The 18,830-nt window shown below is 38.3% G+C and overlaps 1 protein-coding gene and 1 pseudogene across 1 annotated transcript; one reads left to right on the top strand and one right to left on the bottom strand.

Moving 5' to 3' along the window:
• The first annotated feature begins 10,435 nt into the window (after nt 1–10,435).
• LOC136833784 (uncharacterized) lies at nt 10,436–12,180 on the top strand. Its single transcript, XM_067096039.1, has 2 exons — nt 10,436–10,664; nt 11,284–12,180. Exons 1-2 carry the CDS (start codon nt 10,538–10,540, stop codon nt 11,766–11,768), a joined length of 612 nt encoding a protein of 203 aa, XP_066952140.1. The 5' UTR covers nt 10,436–10,537; the 3' UTR covers nt 11,769–12,180.
• Nucleotides 12,181–12,206: 26 nt separating this feature from the next.
• On the bottom strand, nt 12,207–13,304 carry LOC136833783 (putative nuclease HARBI1; annotated as a pseudogene).
• Nucleotides 13,305–18,830: the final 5,526 nt, after the last annotated feature.

The following is an 18,830-nucleotide window of genomic DNA, read 5'->3' as shown; positions in this document are numbered from 1 at the left end:
AGTTTTCAGGTGAAAGCTGCACTTTCTTCTGCTGCTTAGAAATCAGGAGCAGTGCACCAAAATGAGCTCAGTAACCTGTCAAAATGAGCACAAATTGGTGTGCAGATACCATCTTAAAATAAATTTAAGACTTACGCAGGTATGCTTGTTCCTGTCGGATTAAAATAGCTTCAACGTTTTCATTGACATTAAAACTTGTAGGTCAGACGGTTACCCTTAATTCTTTTATATGTGTTATTATTGCCAAGGAACTGGGACAGCCACAGCCCTTACCACTTCCTTTAAATATGACCTGACTGGTCTTGGGTCTTGTTATATCCAAGTGGGGACATTTTTAAATACAAAGTAACTGTCTAAAGTGGTTTATTTTCTCTGTCTGTGACTTCATCAGTATACTCCCACACTGGAGGGAACCCACCTCTTCTATGAAGGGTTCTTTACAAAGGATTTTGAGCACAGTGGGGCACGATAGTAAATTTCCTGGATTTTCTGCCTATTAATAGAGATCTCATTAATTTTCTCTTCAATATAATTTGAAAAGGCTTAGTTGATCTTGGTCCACTAAATCTCTACGGTCATCATCTTTTAAGACATCGAAGGAAGGCTTATCGGGAAAAAATGTTAATTCTAAAAAAACTCAACCACCCAACCCCTCCCATACCAAAGTAAATGGTATAGAGTTCATTAACGTCCACACGTTTGCTGTCAACAGGTAAGGTTCTAAGTGAAACAAAACGTATTTTCATCATATGATATACAACATCCAGTGCTTTTAATTTAGTTGTGTATGCAAAAGAACCTATGTAAACAATCATATTGAAGCTGGGATCTACACAGTGAATCATAAAACCTCAATAGTATCTTCATATCTGCTTCTCAATTAAGACCAGATACTAGTTTCTAAACCTTCAATGATTCTCAGACTTCAATTTTAGGGTATCAACGTCATGCCCAAGGATTTCAATTTATTTTCATAAGTTCAAACAAAACCTTTCAAAATTAAAGAGGATAATACTTTAGTTTACTACAAAGCTCCTCATCAGTCACCTTGCTGATGGGACTGACAGACTTTTCAAAAATATTTACAGGCTGATGTGGTGTCATAGTGCAATAGAATGCCAAATCATCAACAACTTTAAACATTTATGTAGAATCTACTGGTCACTTTTTACCAGATACATATGTAATTGTAATAGCCACAATGCCCTCTTAACTTTCTTGAATTCTTCGCGCTTTTTTGGATAAGCTTGTCACTACAAAGCCTTAAGATCCAAGTGCAAGAAATATGAAGAAATTCTGATGTGCGGTAGCGGGAAACGAACCCGGGTCCGCTAATCAGAACGAGGCACTATTGTCGACCTGACCACGACAGTTTAACGTGAATGGGTGCTGGCTCAGTTAGAATGATTTTACCGTTTGATGTTCTAAAGCAGGATGCTGCCAATCTTATTTTGGAGACATTCAGAGGATCTTATGAAGTTCAACCATTCTTCTTGTAAGAAGCAACATGCCAGGTAAAATTAGGAACATTTATTGTGGTAAGTCAAAAACATCCATCAATACTGGGATAAAACCATATAGCTAATCCTGGACATAATGGAAATCACTGATCTTAACATTGCATTTGAAATATGCTCTCTTTGCCTTAAAGTCAGTAAAAACTACAGTAGATTCACAGCAGCACTGAGAAAGTAATATAAGTTTTAAAGTTCTTACTATCAGATGTAACTTTGGGCTTAATCCTTTGCACTAAGCCACATGGCTTCATGCTATTATGCAAAACCTCATAATCTAATAACTTTGGAGTACTGTGGAATACAGAGTATGCATTTTTTCTTTTACAGCATAAGCTTATCATCCACTGAACTGATGTGGCAAAAATCAATTAGATAGCACTGCAGACTGGGGTTAGAATCATCCAAAGTGCCAGGAAAGGGAGTGGAGTTCATTTCTGGAAGGTTCCTAATAAAAGTTACTTAAAATAACAAAATGATAACTGCTTAAGCATATGCAGAAAGTATTATTAATTGTTTAGGAAATTTACAATTTTCACGATTTGCAGAGTGCAGAGGAGCCAACAATCTTCTGATGGTCCACTTAATCTCTACCCAAATGAACCAGGCTGTGGGGACTGAGATGAACATGGAAATCATCCCTTTATAGGCTCCCCTGGGCTCCCGTGAATCAACCTTTTAAACATAGTTCCGCATTTTCGGGTGTGGCTGACGACACCACAGCTCTCGCAATTAGCCTCGAATGGAAGCCCCTTCCCAACCATGATCCGTCTCCCATTCACTTTAGGCAGTAAATTTTGACGAATGTGGAATGTCTACGCTATTTCTATCGAATTGCCCACATCAGCACTTAGTGCAGCAGATAATTGCATATTTCATAAGAATCGTTCAGATAGTGAAACAAGCATGAAATTTGCACAAGTGCTCTTTAAAGTTCCCTCTTATCAGAAAAAGGGCGCTGGCCACACAAAAATTTAATATGGCGGCCAAATTCCAAGATGGCGGCCAGTATCGAGAGATTTTGGCTAATTTTTTCACTAGAATGGCATGTATTTGCTTCAGCAATATGGTAAAGCTCTTCCATACTATTTCTTGTGAATATTATGTTTCTGTAGCTTCCCAGTACAGTTTACCTTTAAATATGGGGCTATATGGCTGCAAGAAAAGGTAGAAACAATAATTATAATGAGAAATAATGCCCGTTCAACAATTATCGTTTTAAGCATGGTTCTTGGTTTCTGTGGTTTTAGATCCTAATGAGGCCATCTTTTCGAATAACTCATCAATTTTGAAGGAAAATTAATAAATGTAAAAGAGTGTATGTCTGCACACAACCAGGGCACACTGGTGACATCACTGCTGTAACTCAGCATGGGGTTCAGTGCCAGCTAATCCAGCTTTACTAATCCTGTAGTCTTAGACTAGTAGTTGTAGTATAGTTTAGTTTAGTGTCCCAAATGCTTTAACAGCCCCCCAGACCAGCTATAGTTAGATAGCCGCACCTGAGTAGACAGGATGTGCCAGCGGGAGAGCCGAGCCAAGGGTATGGGGCTGTACATGATGGTTCATGTACTTACCCGGATGGTGTACAGATCACACGGGACTTAAATGGCACTGGATGAATGATCGGGCTAGGTGTAGGGAGACCGAACCCTAGTTGAATCCCATACAGGAATGTGTGCTTTGTTTGCTGTGGTAAAGGATAACCCCCTCGGCCTTAATCAAAAGTGAAATCATGGCAGAATGTGATGCCAATCCAATATTGAGCAGTAGAAAAACAAACTGAGTTTGTGTTGTCTTTTGTCAGAAGGACAAAAGAGGTGAGCACTTGACATCACTCTCCAAGTCATCATGTCCTAGACCATGATGGGTACACAATGCCGGCAAGGAACATTCCCATGTTCAGTGAAATTAATGAAATGCCACTGATAATGGGATCCAGCAAGGTGGATGAAGGTGATGGCAGAGGCCACTCTCAGAAAAAATGCAGCAAAATACCATGTGAACTGTCGCTTGTTGTTTAACAACACTAAACTGGACCGGTAAGAAAGCTTACAACCAATGACCAGACCAGCAACACTGAGAGATTCAGTCGCAAAACTGCGCTCTAACCAGTCATGACAATGAAGTTTGCATTTTCAGAGAAAGTGGCACCTGCATCTGATCTCAGACAGGCTAGTACTAATGGGCCTTGACTTGAAATTGCGTGAATGTGCAGAGATACTAGTGATGGCAAGCTCCTGCTAAGTTGACTGGTGGGGATGTCATTGCACAGGAGTTTAAGTATCACCATGCCTGTCTTTGTGCCCTCTACAACAGAAAAAGGTCCTACCTGAGGAGCCTTGAGAAGACCAAGGTAGCACTGAGTCAGAATCAGATGTGTATCCACTAGTTCTGTCAGAACTGATGACATACATTGTTGAAAAACAACCTTGTTCAGATGATCCAGTCACATTTCGGCTGGCAGATATTTGCCACCTCTACCAACAACGCCTGGAACAATTAGGTGTAGAGTCACCAAGTGTAAATTCCACGAGACTCAAAGACAAACTTCTGGCAGAAATTCCAGAACTTGAGGCTCATAAATCTGGCAGAGATGTATTACTTGCATTTCAAAAAAGGATGTGGAAAAGCACTTGCTCAATCATCTGATCTTTCAGAGGCAGTTATCATTGCTAAAGCAGCAAATATTCTCAGAAAGTCTATACTTGATCATCAGTCACGGTTTGATGGCACATTTTCTGAGGCTTGTGTACGAAATTCTGTGCCTCCTCTCCTGCTCCAGTTTGTAGGGATGGTTGAGCATGGGGGCTGACATCAAGTCACAGTTACGATTTGGAGCATCAAAGTCAGACCAGGCCATTGCACAGCTCATGCAGTTCAACTGCTACTCCTGATACAAAGAGGGAGCAACAACTCATAGACACCAAAGACAGAGAAACACCATTCCCAGTCTACATGGGACTCTCAGTCTATGCCAAAACCAGGAAGAGAAACCTGCTGAAATGCTACATCAGTATGGCCTCAGTATCTCTTATGACAGAGTACTGGAGGTCTCTGCACAGTTAGGAGATGCCACAGTTAGCAAATATGTGGAGGAGGGTGTGGTCTGTCCCCCAGTACTGCGAAAAGGGTTGTTCACCACTGCAGTGATGGACAACATCGACCACAACCCATCTGCAACTACTGCCACTACCTCCTTCCATGGAACTAGCATCTCCACATTTCAGCACCCCACCAAGGAGAACACTGGACAGGAAAGACAGCAACTAAAGTTTGCACCTGAGAAAGTGAGGTCGGTGCCTGAGTTGTTCCAGTTCCTGGCAGACAAAGTTGCCCAGATGTCTGCCACAAATGTTGTCATTGCCACGAAAGGGTCTGTTGTCCACACTCATGAGGCTAGTCTTCAGGACTGAAAAGTGCTCTCATGAGGAAGCTGACACCCGCATCTTCTCTCCATGCCAAATATGCTACAGAACATGGAGCCAAGACCATCACGTGTTAAAGCAAATGACACAGATGTTCTTGTCGTTGCAGTCAGTGCTTTCTCCACTCTCCACACCCTAGGGCTAGAGAAGCTAAGTGGGTGGTATTTGCCAAGGCCAGAGCCTGCGCTGGATTGCTGTGCATGACCCAGCAACTCTCTGGGCCAGGAGAAGGTGAATGGCATGCTCTTTCCCATGCTTCACAGGCTGTGATACAGTGTCAGCCTTCCGGAGCAAGGGCAAGAAGACCGCCTCGCAGACATGGAACATCTTTCCAGAGGCTTCCACTGGTGTTCTCCAAACTGAGTCACTACCCTCTCAGAGTGGGAAGAGTAGAGCGACTGAAGGTCCTGGAGAGTGTTTGTCATACTTATGTATGAAAGATCTGCACTGCTGGCACTGTGGATGAGGCTAGACTTGATATGTTGCCAGAAAACAAAGGGCATATGAGGCCATTCCACCAACCAGGGAGCTTCCTCCAACACACTGCCGCAAGGCGTACTCCAGGCTGGTTGTGTGTGGGGGGCAGGCCACCCAGTGTCAGCCACAGCCAGAGAACCCTGCTGGAGTGGGGATGGCAAAAGTCTGGTGAAGCATGGCAAGTCCTCTGACAAACCAACTCAGCCCTTAATAAGAGTTGCCAACAGCTACCAAATGTGGATGCAAAGCAGGCTGTCGGGAAGTGCAAGTGCTACAAGCTGGGCCTTCCTGCACAGCTTCAGTACTTGCAAATGTGAAGTCTAGATAAATATTGCCCTCTCTTCAGTAGATAATCTAGCTTGAGCATCCAACGTGTCATCATGCTATGCCTACCTTCTTATCCTCGAATTTTTCAAAGGTGTAGGCTGAGAGACCTATACATAGATTGGCTAAGTGCTTAGTCCGTATTTCTTTCTTTTTTATGGTTACAGTCTTAGACACAATGTTACATGTGACCATACCATTACTATTTCAGGTTGAAAATAGCATATTAGTTAAACTGTCTGATCACATGAATATACCATTAAATAAAAACAGTTGGTCTTCTATGTTCTAAAGGCCAGGATAGAAAAAACTTTTATGGCAACCATTTTGTACGCTATCTTGGTTACATTCATTTAGTAAGGGTTTTCTTAAAAATGTGTGGTATGGAACATTTTTATAACCTAAAAGTCGAGGTTTAAAAAAAAACTGGCATATTCCATCCAATAGATGCTCCCAAAAACCAGTGAATTAACATAGATGGCGGCCATTTTGAAAATAGCCATCTTGGATTTTCAGGTGGCCAGCGCCCTTTTCTAAGAGAGCGTAGTCTTAGGGAATGTTTGTGCCAAATTTCATGCTTGTTTCACTATCTGAACGATTTTTACAGCAATCTGCTGCACTAACTTGGGAGTGGTAAGTCACAGAGGTTACACAACAAGATGGAAGAAAGTGATTCTGAAGGAGAAATAAACAATAAATACTGAATCAGAATGACAGAATAATCCAGAGCAATTTAACTCGAACTAGGGAATGTATTTCAAGGTTTGAAAACACCATCTACTTACTCACAGAGTGTAAATAATCCATGTTGAGGCCATGTGACTTCATCTAGGCTATCCTACACTGACAGGGAGTTATCTAAACCGGGATCTCCACTAGTAGTCCATCATTTTTAAAGTAAAAACATTACTATCCGTTTTGTACCCAGCGTCCAATATGGCCAAAAAAAATAAATAAATAAATAAAATGAAAACAAATTGTAAAAGGAACGTATAGGGATGTTTCAAGATTTCCTTCGTTCAAAATTCTTTATCGTGTGTCTTGGACTTCCAAGCAGTAGAGAAATTCCCTATTAAGCGAAGTTTCGAAGACGGTTCTGAGGGAAACCCACTACACCACCACAAAATATATCCTACAATTAACATTTATAAAAAAAGTGTAAACGTAATGATAACACAAAGTGAAAATCCTTAAAGTGCATTGAATTCAATTGCGAAAATACACCTTTTGTTCCTTCAGTGTTGTGTTGTCATTCCCTAGAACTGTAATCCCAAAAGTATTTTTATAAATGCCTCATAAATAAAATAAAGTAATGTACAATACGAAAGGCACAGGAGATGGTAAAGATGAATAGATGTTCCCTCCTAATAGTTGCATAAAATGCACAAAAATAAGTCCTTCATCGTGGAAATAAGTCCTGTTGCCCGTCTGGGTCTATGATTTACATTCTGTTAAACATGGAAGGATAAGACAGAGAATGGAATCAAAATTGTTTCACTCCATTATCAGACCTCAGACAACAAAAATTTATGTCATTGTAAAAACATAGAGAATGCCAAAGAAGACCATTACATTTTCATAACCATTAGCAGATTTCTTCGTTTAAAGTGGCAGTTATGAATCCATTGACTTTTCAAATCACTCAAACTTCACGACCCACAAACGAGAAAAAATGACCGGAGTGCCTTCAAAGTAGCTTAGTTAAAACTTCCTAAAAGAAGATGTCAGAATAAAAGTCCGGAGGATCGATGGCTCTTGAAAATAAAGCTACGTGGACTGAATCTATTAAGTATATATCACGATTTTGTTTACTGAAGCATTTAGCACTTTCTATCGCTGCTACTACGTTAAGCAGCATCCTTCTTCATCCCCATTTTTCCTAGTTTTCTTCGGGCTTGGGTTAGAAAGAGCATTAAGCTGTGTACCACGCTTGTCTTTTCTCTGAAAAAAAACCATCTTATCGCCTTATAAATTCGCGCAAATATACTGCTGTTACTTGATAAGACTGCACGTGACCTCTCCGACTGTTTAACGACAATACTTGAAGCATTGGAAGTAGTGAACTATCGTTGTGTGCGTCTGCCACCTAATGATAACACTATTAAAAATCGGGAGGAAATTTGAAATCAAGTCACCCGATAGTGAATAACAACGTAGACTGAAAATGAAAGCCTCAACGCCAAAGAATTGTAAGGGCATCTGACTTGAGGAAAGGAAAATGCCATCGACTGGTACAACATAAAGTTCAGTTAAGTATACCTATAGTTTCATCCAGACCACTGAGCTGATTAACAGCTCTAGGGCTGGTCTCATGATTAGATTTTACTTTACGTGTCAAGAACCAATTGGTTACCCAGCAACAGGACCTACAAGTTGCTAAGTATACCTGAGTTTAACTGGACCACTGAGCTGATTAACAGCCTCCTAGGGCTGGCCCGAAGGATTAGACTTACTTTACGTGATAAGAACTAATTGGTTACCCAGCAACGGAACCTACAAGTTGCTAAGTATACCTAGTTTAACCAGACCACTGAGCTGATTAACAGCTCCCAGGGGCTGGCCCGAAGGGATTAGACTTGTTTTTACGTGGCTAAGAACCAATTGTTACCTAGCAACGGGACCTACAGCTTATTGTGAATCCGAACCATTATACCGAGAAATGAATTCTCTATCACCAGAGATAAATTAATTCTTCATTGGCCCGTCGTGGAGAATCGAACGCGGGACCAGCAGGGTGTTAGCTGAGAACGATACCAACCGTCCTATGAGGAACTTGGTACAACATAATATAACTGTACTGTATAGAAATATAGGTGACAGGTTGCTTATCTTCATCAAATGACATGAGGGATGACTAGTAGAATAATTCTAAACCTTGGAAGTTGACTATGGATGACAATCTATTAGTCAGCATTCCAGTTTCCTAGTTGAGGGGTTTAAGTGAGATTCTTACGAGAAAACTGAAGGATTTCCATGATTCAGACCTCGCAAAACCACATGCACGACATAACAATTCAAATGTGGCATCGTCAACTTCTAGAAAAGATCATGATCAAATAAGATAAAATGAGATTCAGCTAGATACCCTGACTCAACAGACCTCACAAATATCATTAGAGACATCAGAAGCGAATGATTCCTGGGTTCTAAGAAATAATGGAAAAGAAATATGTAGTCAATTATTACATTACTGATCCAAGACTAATATTATATATATATATATATATATATATATATATATATATATATATATATATATATATATTATATACATACATATATTGTATATATATATATATATACATATATATGAGACATCACTGAAACGTATGATGCATACTATATAGAGGTACCATAGAAAAAATAAAAGTGTATAAACCCTGCCTGGTTTTGTCTTGAGTAGGCTTCCACCATAGGGCCTTCTTTACGCCCTAAGGAAAGTGTAGGGAAGCCCTATATTTTTTGGTGTTATGCTTAAAGCATCTTACAGTTGAGGGTGATTGGTATCCCTGCTGAGAGGGTGTTGTCCTCTAAACAGTTGGTAGTGCCGAGAACCATTTGTTTACAAAACGTCTCGCACGTTCTGGTTTTTCAACGAGATATAGAGTACGTATAGACAGTCTGTATGGCGGAAAACAGTGGTCTAAGGGCAAGGTATATTACAAACGAGAAAACAATGCTGGTGAGTCTGATTGGAGGAAAGAAGTGACATTTTGTTCAACAAGAGCCATGACTTCCATCATTCACAAGAAAAAGCAGGCATGGGAAGAAGTCACAACTTATTTAATGGCTGGTTATGGGACCACCAAGAAGCCAGCAACAGCTGAAGAAAGTCTTGAGAATGCAAAAGGAAAGTAAGTATTCAAAACCATATTGAAGTACTTTTGACTCAAGCCCCTGCATGCATAACCAAGCATCAGCTAATGGATTGGTGAGGCTAGTTTTATATAGGCTATATGTAAGTGAAACAACATACTGAATGGGGAGCAGCAATTTCAGGCTAACCTTTGTTTGGTACAAATAAATTTTTATTGCCGCTAAAGGAATGTTTATCAGTGATGTACCTTTAGTTTATCAGGTTCATATACATACGTGCTAAGCCTCAGTTAGGTTTATAGGTACTCCTTACAACAGGTCCACATCAGTATTTGTGTTCCATGAAGTTAAAATAATAAAAGACACCCTAATATATACATTAAATATCATCGTAATATACAAAAATCTACAACCACCTAAGAATCTGGGGCCCAGGTGAGGACCTGTTTTGATGGGGGAAGACAAAGCAGGAAAATAATAAAATAATCCTCACTTAAGAATGAGTCTAGTCTGGGAGTGCTTACAGTTTTGTTGGGCAAGGATATGGTCTGCCAGTTTCTGGCTGGTACAGATGGCGACTGAATACAAACAGTCTGACCTAACCATATCTCACCTACTCTAACTAAACATGGGTCATGCTTAACTGGCCGAAGGCGCTGTCTCCACCCTAGACACCTCCCCTCTGTGAACATACCTACACCTAACCGTTCCTATAATGCCAGGGGGTCACAGAACTTCTAACTCATAAGGATTGATCCCAGAAGGAATTGCACAGACGCCCAATGAAACTGTAAACCACCTGAAGTGTGTACTAGTCTAATTTCAGGTACATACAGGTTAGCCTAATTTTTGGTCTTAATTTCAGGCTATATACTGGTTAGCCTAATTGTTTAGAACAAAGATATTCATTTAACCACTTAACTTTCTTGTAACATTTTCAGAGCAAAGAAACAGCATGCTGTCCATAAGCGGGAGACTATGAGGACAGGTGGGGGTGCTCCTCCAAAGCCTGAAGATGAAGAGACGGCAAAAATTCTTTCTATCATTGGAGATGACTTTGATGGTGAGGAGAATGAACTGGACTGTGATGCAGTTCAGAGTACTGGTAAGTCCTACTTTGATCATTCTACAGAGAGCTCTGCTAGAATGCTTTGCATATATTATTGATTTTCTTTCAAATACTTTATTCATTTTTACCTATAAAATTGAGAGGAAATCACTTGTTTTACACATATCCCCCACCTATCAATTTGTAAAAAAGTAAAATTAGCTCCTATTTGGTAATATTCTTGCAAGTCACAAGAACATGAGTCAATGTAGTTGAAATTATAGAAGAAAAGTTGTTTATCTTGGCCTAAAATGTAAGGATATAAAGGTGGAACTCTGTTGAATAAAAGGGGGAGGGGCCTGGGGTGCACAGCCCCCAGTTAACCGGGTCTAGGCAACTCCTCTCTTCTTGTCACATAGGAATTTTCTCAAATTTCACTGTAACCTAACCTATTTTCTGAATTGTTAACTTACTGCACAAGTATACTGTATATGTTTAACATGGTATGACCCACAAATGTGAAATTACTATTAGGAATAGGTAAATCATTCATTACTTTAATATTTACTCTACTTTTTAAGGAATGTTTTATAGAACTAGGATAAATTAGTAGCCCTACAGTTTGCAAAAGTAATTTTTCCAGTATAATCATATCAGTATTATAATGCCATTTCAGGTCAACCACATACTGTGATTGGAATAAGAAATGATGGGCATGAGTGTGAGATAACATTTGATACTCAAATAATGGGACAGCACACAAACAACTCTGTGGACTCCATTGAAACACCTCCCAAACTCTCAGAATTCAACACAGCACAAAGCACACCAGCTGGCAAAGTCTCCTCACAGAAAGCTAATACTTCAAGAGACACACCCACCTCTATACAGTTAAATACCACAGACATCACATCACAATGCACACCAACACCTGGCCAATCAAATTCCACCTCAGCCCAAAAGCGCCGACGAACTGCTAAGTTCACTCAAGAGGCCAGCTTCGAAGCATCTCTTGGGATGCAGCGAAAGGAACATCAGATGACCATGGAAAGCCTCAGGCTAGATATTGAAATTAAAAAAGAAAAACCAAAAAAAAATATAAACGAGAAGAGGAGGATGCAAACCTTCGTCTCCAGGCTCATCAAATTTGGGTTGATGTAGGCAAGAAACTGTTGGAAGTTACAGGGGAACTAGGGCAAGTAACTAGAAAAATGTGATAACTTGATGCCTTAAATTGATCTAATGTCACCAATTTTTTTTCAGTGCAACATCATTATATATATTTTAGCTGTGATGAAATGGTGTTTTGCGTTAATGTCTGCAAGAGAATGGACTTGATGAATAAAGTAAAGCATTATTATTATTTTAGAAAGATTGTTTAATCACTGGCATTTAATTAATGTGTTTACTGCACGATGACCTGCCATTATTACTTTTCTTTTTCTTCAGGGAGACACATATACATATATATACTCGTATTACTACAAAGATGAACTTGTGCATTTTACTCTAGTCTGCAATATATTTTGGCTACTATATGTATATTTTTGTGGAAATTAAAATTACAAATAACTGTTTCTGTTTTATTTACCAAACCTGTGCTGTATATACAGTAAGGTGACCAAAAAACAATACAAAGTTTGTGTTAGGATTTGTTTTTTATACTTTTTTTTTTTTTTATTTTTTTTTTTGGTAACTTCAAGCCTAGTGGTGGTGATTTTTTCCTAAGCAAAGTATTCTCTTATGATTTGCTGTCTTTTCAAGACTCCTTGGATATTTCTCATTGCTTGAGGTTGCTGCCTCAGTTCATCTTCTATGTTTCCTTGGGCTTCTGGGTCATGTGGATTATGAAGTTCATGAATTGCATTATCTGGCTCAGGTACATTGTAGGCGATGGCCAAATTGTGGAGAACTGCAGCAGCAACAATTATGTGTTTGGTGTTTCTCATAGAAGTCCTCATTTTCTTTCCAAGGCATGCAAATCTTCTTTTTAATAAGCCAAATGCTCTCTCAACAGTGTTTCATGTTCTTATGTGAGAAGCATTATAGCGGTTCTCCACGGCCATGAGGAGCTGTCAGAGGAGTCAACAAATATTCACGACATGGATAGCCACTGTCGCCCAACAAGTGTCCAGGCAGAATACCATCTTCGAGTTCCTGACAGAGTCGACTATTTTCAAAAATATTGCTGTCATGTGCACTGCCAGGCCACCGAGCTACAATGTTGTACAGTTGCAACTGAGGACCACAAACTGCTTGTACATTAAATGAAAAATAACCTTTCCTGTTGCGGAAAACTTCAGGACGTGGGTGACTTGGCATCTCAATTGCAATATGAGTGCAGTCAATGCACCCAATTACACCTGGCATTCCAGCTATAGTCATAAATTCATGCTTGGTCCTAGTAAGATTATCTTGGTCTGGAAACTTGATGAATTCTGCACACAAACTTCCAATCGCATAGGCTACCTGGGCAACACATCTACTGACAAAAGGCTGTGATACTTCACACCAATCTGAGATACCAAGTTGGTCGTTTCCAGTGGCAATGTATCTCAATCCGATTAGGACCTGCAGGTGAGAAGGCACAGGACAGCCTGTGGAAAAAGAAAAATCATGAAATACTTCACTCAGACCATGTACAGGCATAATTCTCATGTTTTTTTTTTTTTTTTTTTTACATAAAAAAATTGTATAATCCTTTACTGTATTAATCATATTATCTCTAGGCAGCATCATATAACCTTTCAAATAACACAATCATCACAAACCAATAAAATAACTTATAAAAACAATGTGATAACGGCTCATGCCTTCTACCTCTGTTGAGAGCGTAAGAAGCCGGGATGTTCTATCCGTGCAATCAATGAAAGGGCATTCTTTACTTAACTGAAAACCTCATCAGGAAATTCTTCCTCCGTCATGGCATGGTCGGGTTGTTTGTCTGTCACGCAACTCGTATGTAATATGCTGATAGCGCTGAAGATTTCGGATATGACGAAATTGTCGGTACATGCTGAAATATATAAAATATACAAGTAAGAAGACGAACCTTTTAACATCAGTTAAAACCAACACCATTCCATGCATGAGCTATCACATCTATTGAGGAATGTAATTAATTTACGAATTCAAATTGCAAGTTTACTTGCAACTACTATTTTATCTTTCTTTGTTTTTCACCACACAGAACGATCTAGTATGATGCCTTGAAAATATTGCACGAGTTAACATCAGTGTACTACAATGCTCGAAAAATAATCAAAGGAATTCTCACCTGTCTAACTTTTGCAGAAGCTTGTTGATGTTGTTATACTTGAAACTGAGAGGAACATCACAAAGTTCATAAAATATGAGTTTTGTCCGCCTGTACAATAGCTTTTCTTTCTTTGTATATGTAATTATTTTTGTAAGACGTCTTTGATAATATCAGAGTTTTCCACCAGCAAAGAGTTGATGTCATGACTACTATTACTTATAGGGCTTGCAAGCATGTCTGGACCACCCTCTAAATAGTATTGAACCACCCCTTAAATTATAGGGAACCCTAAATTTATAGGGCCTATATATGTTCTAAGCATAGATTTTAATATAGGGTCTGTATTATAGTCCTATATTTCTCTAGCATAATGGCCATAGACATTTTCAAGATGGTTGATACATTGTGGGAGAAATTTACATCATATGTGTGTTAGGGTGACAATATAGTGGAGTATACAGATGGCTACAAAAATATTAGGACCTGACAGTTGGAGGATGAGGAGGAGCCCTAACCTCATATGTAACCAAGGCTCCATAACCAAATCTTGTTTTTATTTGAGGCGAACTCACAACTTTGCTGCTAAGCTCCGACAAACTACTTCCTCAAAACCTCTACATTTCACAGATTCGGAAAAAATGGATCGAGTTTATTCATTACAAGGCTGATACTCATATTCCGACAAAAGCAATCTTTTATAAAACTAGATTCAGCTGTATTTCTTAACAACATTTTATAAGAATAAACCAGCTTTTTAGCACTTGTCCCTTTGATAACATGATTGTTTTCACTAATAAAACGAAAATGGTACTGCTCTCCTATGCTTATCTTAGACATTTATTTGCTGTTCTATCCTCTTTTCCAGTAATTTTCCAGTTTGACCAGTATAAAAAATTTTACATATCTTATGTGGGGTTTGATGTACAAAGTCTGTAGCATTGTCAGGAGAGTGCTTTATAACTGTTATTTTCACTGTATTTTCCTTCAATATCTTCTGAATAATAATAATAAATTAATTTTCAGCTTTTTAAGTTGATAGGGAATATCTTTATAATTATTACTATGCAGCAGTACAAGCAAGTTTTTATGCTATGATATATGTTTCTCTTTCTATTATCACTACAAGTCTTTTTGGCAATTTCAGTGTATTGCTCAATACAATATTAAAGATTCTGAATTTATTGCTATATTCCGGACTACATTTATTTCATCTTCAATTTTTCATGGCTGCCTACACATAATGCTCTTATACATAGATGTGGGAAACCGATTTCTTGACTTATCACTTTGGCCAGAATAAAAATGGGCATATGCAGAAATATTGGTCAGTTTTGTGTGTACAATAATGTTCAGTTCCATTACTACATATTAGGCGCTCCAAAAAAGCTGGTCTAAAATCATATTCCATTTTCATAGTGAATTTTATCGATGGTACCAATTCATTCAATTTAACACAGAAAGTATTTACCTTTGTGTTCCCCGGCAAAATATATATTTGTCATAAACATGCCTAAATCATATTACACTGGTGGCATAATTTTTGCTTAGTATTCTGTTTCAAAGCATTCTGTGCACAAATTGTTTAAAATTGGAGAAAGAGGATTTCCCATAGCCATATCGAAATCGTGAGAGTAATACCTTATGATATTGATTCTTCATTCCCCAGTATACTAGTACATTTTAAAGCCATTTCTGTAGACGATACAAATGAATGTCGTTGTTGGAAGGAAGATTTTACTAAAACAGTGCAAGATCAGCTCTTCCACTTACATGATATCAAGGCCGAAAAATAAACTATGCATTCGTGGCTCAGAGAATTTTATCGATGACTAAGCAGAAACTCATAAATATACGCAAGTTAGACAAGGTGGTCTAAACTGAATGCTGTGAATGACTCTTGGTTCGCTGCTTAAATGTGCCAAAGATAAGGCCATGTCAGATCCACCCAGTATAAAGAAGGCCCAGTCGTTTTATCAAGATATGAATACCACAGGACTATGTGCCTTTCCGGATGTGGTGGCTATGGAACCTTTTGGCCCATTATGATTAAACAAACGAGGACATCAATGGTAAGCCTAAGTTTCTGCTGAGAAAGCTGCTGAACGCTGCAGTGAGACCTTCACACAGCTCACACTTAAGTGTGACCTGAAACTGAGCCTGATCTGTCAAGTCAATGAGAAGGAGGGCCTATTTTACCCAATAACAGAGCTGTGGCAGGAGTAAGGAAAAAAGGCTCCTAAAGTTTCAAGAGGAACTAAGAACATGAGACAGTGTGTGTGTGTGTGTGTGTGTGTATATATATATATATATATATATATATATATATATATATATATATATATATATATATATATATATAGCTTACTTCAAGGGCTTTCTCCGGAGAGTAATCTTTATGAATTTTTACAAGGCAAACATCAAAGAGGGCGTTCACCCACCTACTGCAGGAACATAGGTAATCCCTTCATCTGTGTATCTGATCAGGACGTGTTACATGATTTCCATGAATCCTTTATTTAAGAGGGTGGGCTCAATTTTTCTTTTAGCTAAATACCAACAACAAACCTATGAACTGTGTTTCCGCTTAAAGGAAAAGTTATTATCCCAGAAAGTACCTGCAGATGTGATATCAATATACTAAAGGTGAGCCTTACACACTCTTTGAGCTGGAACACTCACAAGAGCTTGGACAAAAACAAGAAAAGTTCTTTTTTAAATTAATATGCAAACAAAGATATCCAGTACACTATGAAGAGGATGATACAAAGTGGTATAGCCTAATAACCAAGATAACCCACCAAAAGGTGAAAACAGTCCTTCAACCACTGTATATTACAGGACATTCCATTAACAACCGCCTCCCTTAGAGGAAGGAAGAGTGCTTCGTAACGTCTCCAAAATTAACTCTGGCCCAAAAAAAGTGTTAAGTACCTTAAGTTAAGTATACCTCAGTTCAACCCAGACCACTGAGCTGATTAACAGCTCTCCTAGGGCTTACAGCCCCGAAGGATTGACTTATTTTACGTGGCTAAAGAACCGATTGATTTTAACCTTGGGACCTACAGCTTATTGTGGAATCAGAAACACATTATACCGAGAAATGAATCTCCACCATCAGATATAAATTCTCTAATTCTTCATTGGCCGGCCGAGTTCAGTACCTGTTACACAAAACAGCAAATATCACAGATCAGTCCCTAGAGGGCCTATGAAGGACAAACATACCATTGATACATGAGTCATATTGGAGAGGATACCCTCATTTCCTAGATTGAGTCTGGATATAACGGTTTTCGAAGAGGATCTCCAACAGCTTCAGGAGGATGGAGTTTATGGTCAAGTGTCAACCCATTACATTCGACCTACGAGGGAAAACATTCTTCCTGGATTCAAAAATAATTGAAACTGCAGAGAACCCCAGCTACTAAGTACTTGGGGAGCCCTGTATATGAAGCAAGAGAGGCTATCTGTGCCATCCTATCTAAAATTAATTTTCACTTATCTGACAAAATCCCAAGATTTGATACTGAAGTTAGGCTAACATAGAGAGAAAAAGAAAATGCAGAATCTTTAAAACATATTTACACACAGCAAACCTTTGCCTCGTTTATATTATTATTATTATTATTATTAATATTATTATTATTATTATTATTATATTAAAAAATAATTATAGTAGCATGAGTCTTAAATGGAGAAGCAAATCTATGTGCTTTATCTTTAAATATATATGTACATATATAGCATGGATTTGCTTCTCCATTATTATACATTATTATTCAGAGAAGATAAATCCTCTCATATGGAACAAGCTATGAATTGCCATTGAACTGATATTAATGCTTCCAAGAACAGGGTTCACTTGAAAAATTACAGAAGATAATAAGAAATACAGAAGGTAAGTACAAGCTCTGTTTGTTTTAGGACATAAGGCATTGCATCTTTACTTTAACTTTGAGAGCTGTAATCAGCTCAAATGGTCTGTTAAACTAAGATGTGCTACTTGAACTTTTTGGGGTTCAAATTGCACACCATCCCCAGGAAACTGTTCCCACAATCCAATGGTGTGAGAAATAAAAAGACCTCTGGACCGAATACGTTCGACAGCGTAGTACATTTACTGCATATCTGCGCTGCCGTTCAACAAATCTGGTCGCTCTCGGCAGAATAAGAGGATTACAGATCAATCGTGATAGCGAAAGTTATCTTTTAAAATGCAACTTGCGAAAAATTGACAAACAAGTAACCATCCTTCGATGGTCCAAGCTGTAACTGCTGATGTTCGGAAACAGAAACCTACCACTACGAACCACGCTATCTGAAAGAGTTTGTATATAGTACATTGTATATAATGTATATAATACATTACATACAAACACACATATACATATATAAATATATATATGAACTGATTCCAGAGGAAAACAAAACAACATTCACTTCCAGAAGCAACTGTGGTCTTTCCATCAAGAAATTCATAGTGCAAGAATCTAATTCATAAATGAAATTCTCGTTACTACAAACGCCCACCCTTTACTTACGCAATTAATGAAAACGAGTTTGTGAAAACGATTATATATATATATATATATATATATATATATATATATATATATATATATATATATATATATATATGTGTGTGTGTGTGTGTGTATGTAGATATCATACTATCACATACACCGTGACTTTTTTATCTTCATAAGCATTATATATATATATATATATATATATATATATATATATATATATATATATATATATTGTGTGTAGATATATACATATCACATACACCAGTGACTTTTTTTATCTTCATAAGCATTAAGCTAAAAATGTCCTTTAATATTCAATTCGCTCCACTTCGGGAAATTTCACCACAGGGAAATCATAACTGATAAACGATTCGGTAACTGGGAGATTCGAATGCCCGACATTACGGATCGACGACTTTTAGAGACGGTAAC

Source organism: Macrobrachium rosenbergii, chromosome 52 (assembly GCF_040412425.1).
Source record: "Macrobrachium rosenbergii isolate ZJJX-2024 chromosome 52, ASM4041242v1, whole genome shotgun sequence".
Taxonomy (NCBI): Eukaryota; Metazoa; Arthropoda; class Malacostraca; order Decapoda; family Palaemonidae; genus Macrobrachium; species Macrobrachium rosenbergii.
This window is presented reverse-complemented; position numbering and strand designations above follow the sequence as displayed.

Bases quoted from the DNA above. Each gene is read 5' to 3' on its own strand.
- LOC136833784 (XM_067096039.1), top strand. From the start codon at position 10,538: ATGAGGACAGGTGGGGGTGCTCCTCCAAAGCCTGAAGATGAAGAGACG. The intron at 10,665-11,283 runs GTAAGTCCTACT...ATGCCATTTCAG, and splicing joins TGATGCAGTTCAGAGTACTG to GTCAACCACATACTGTGATT.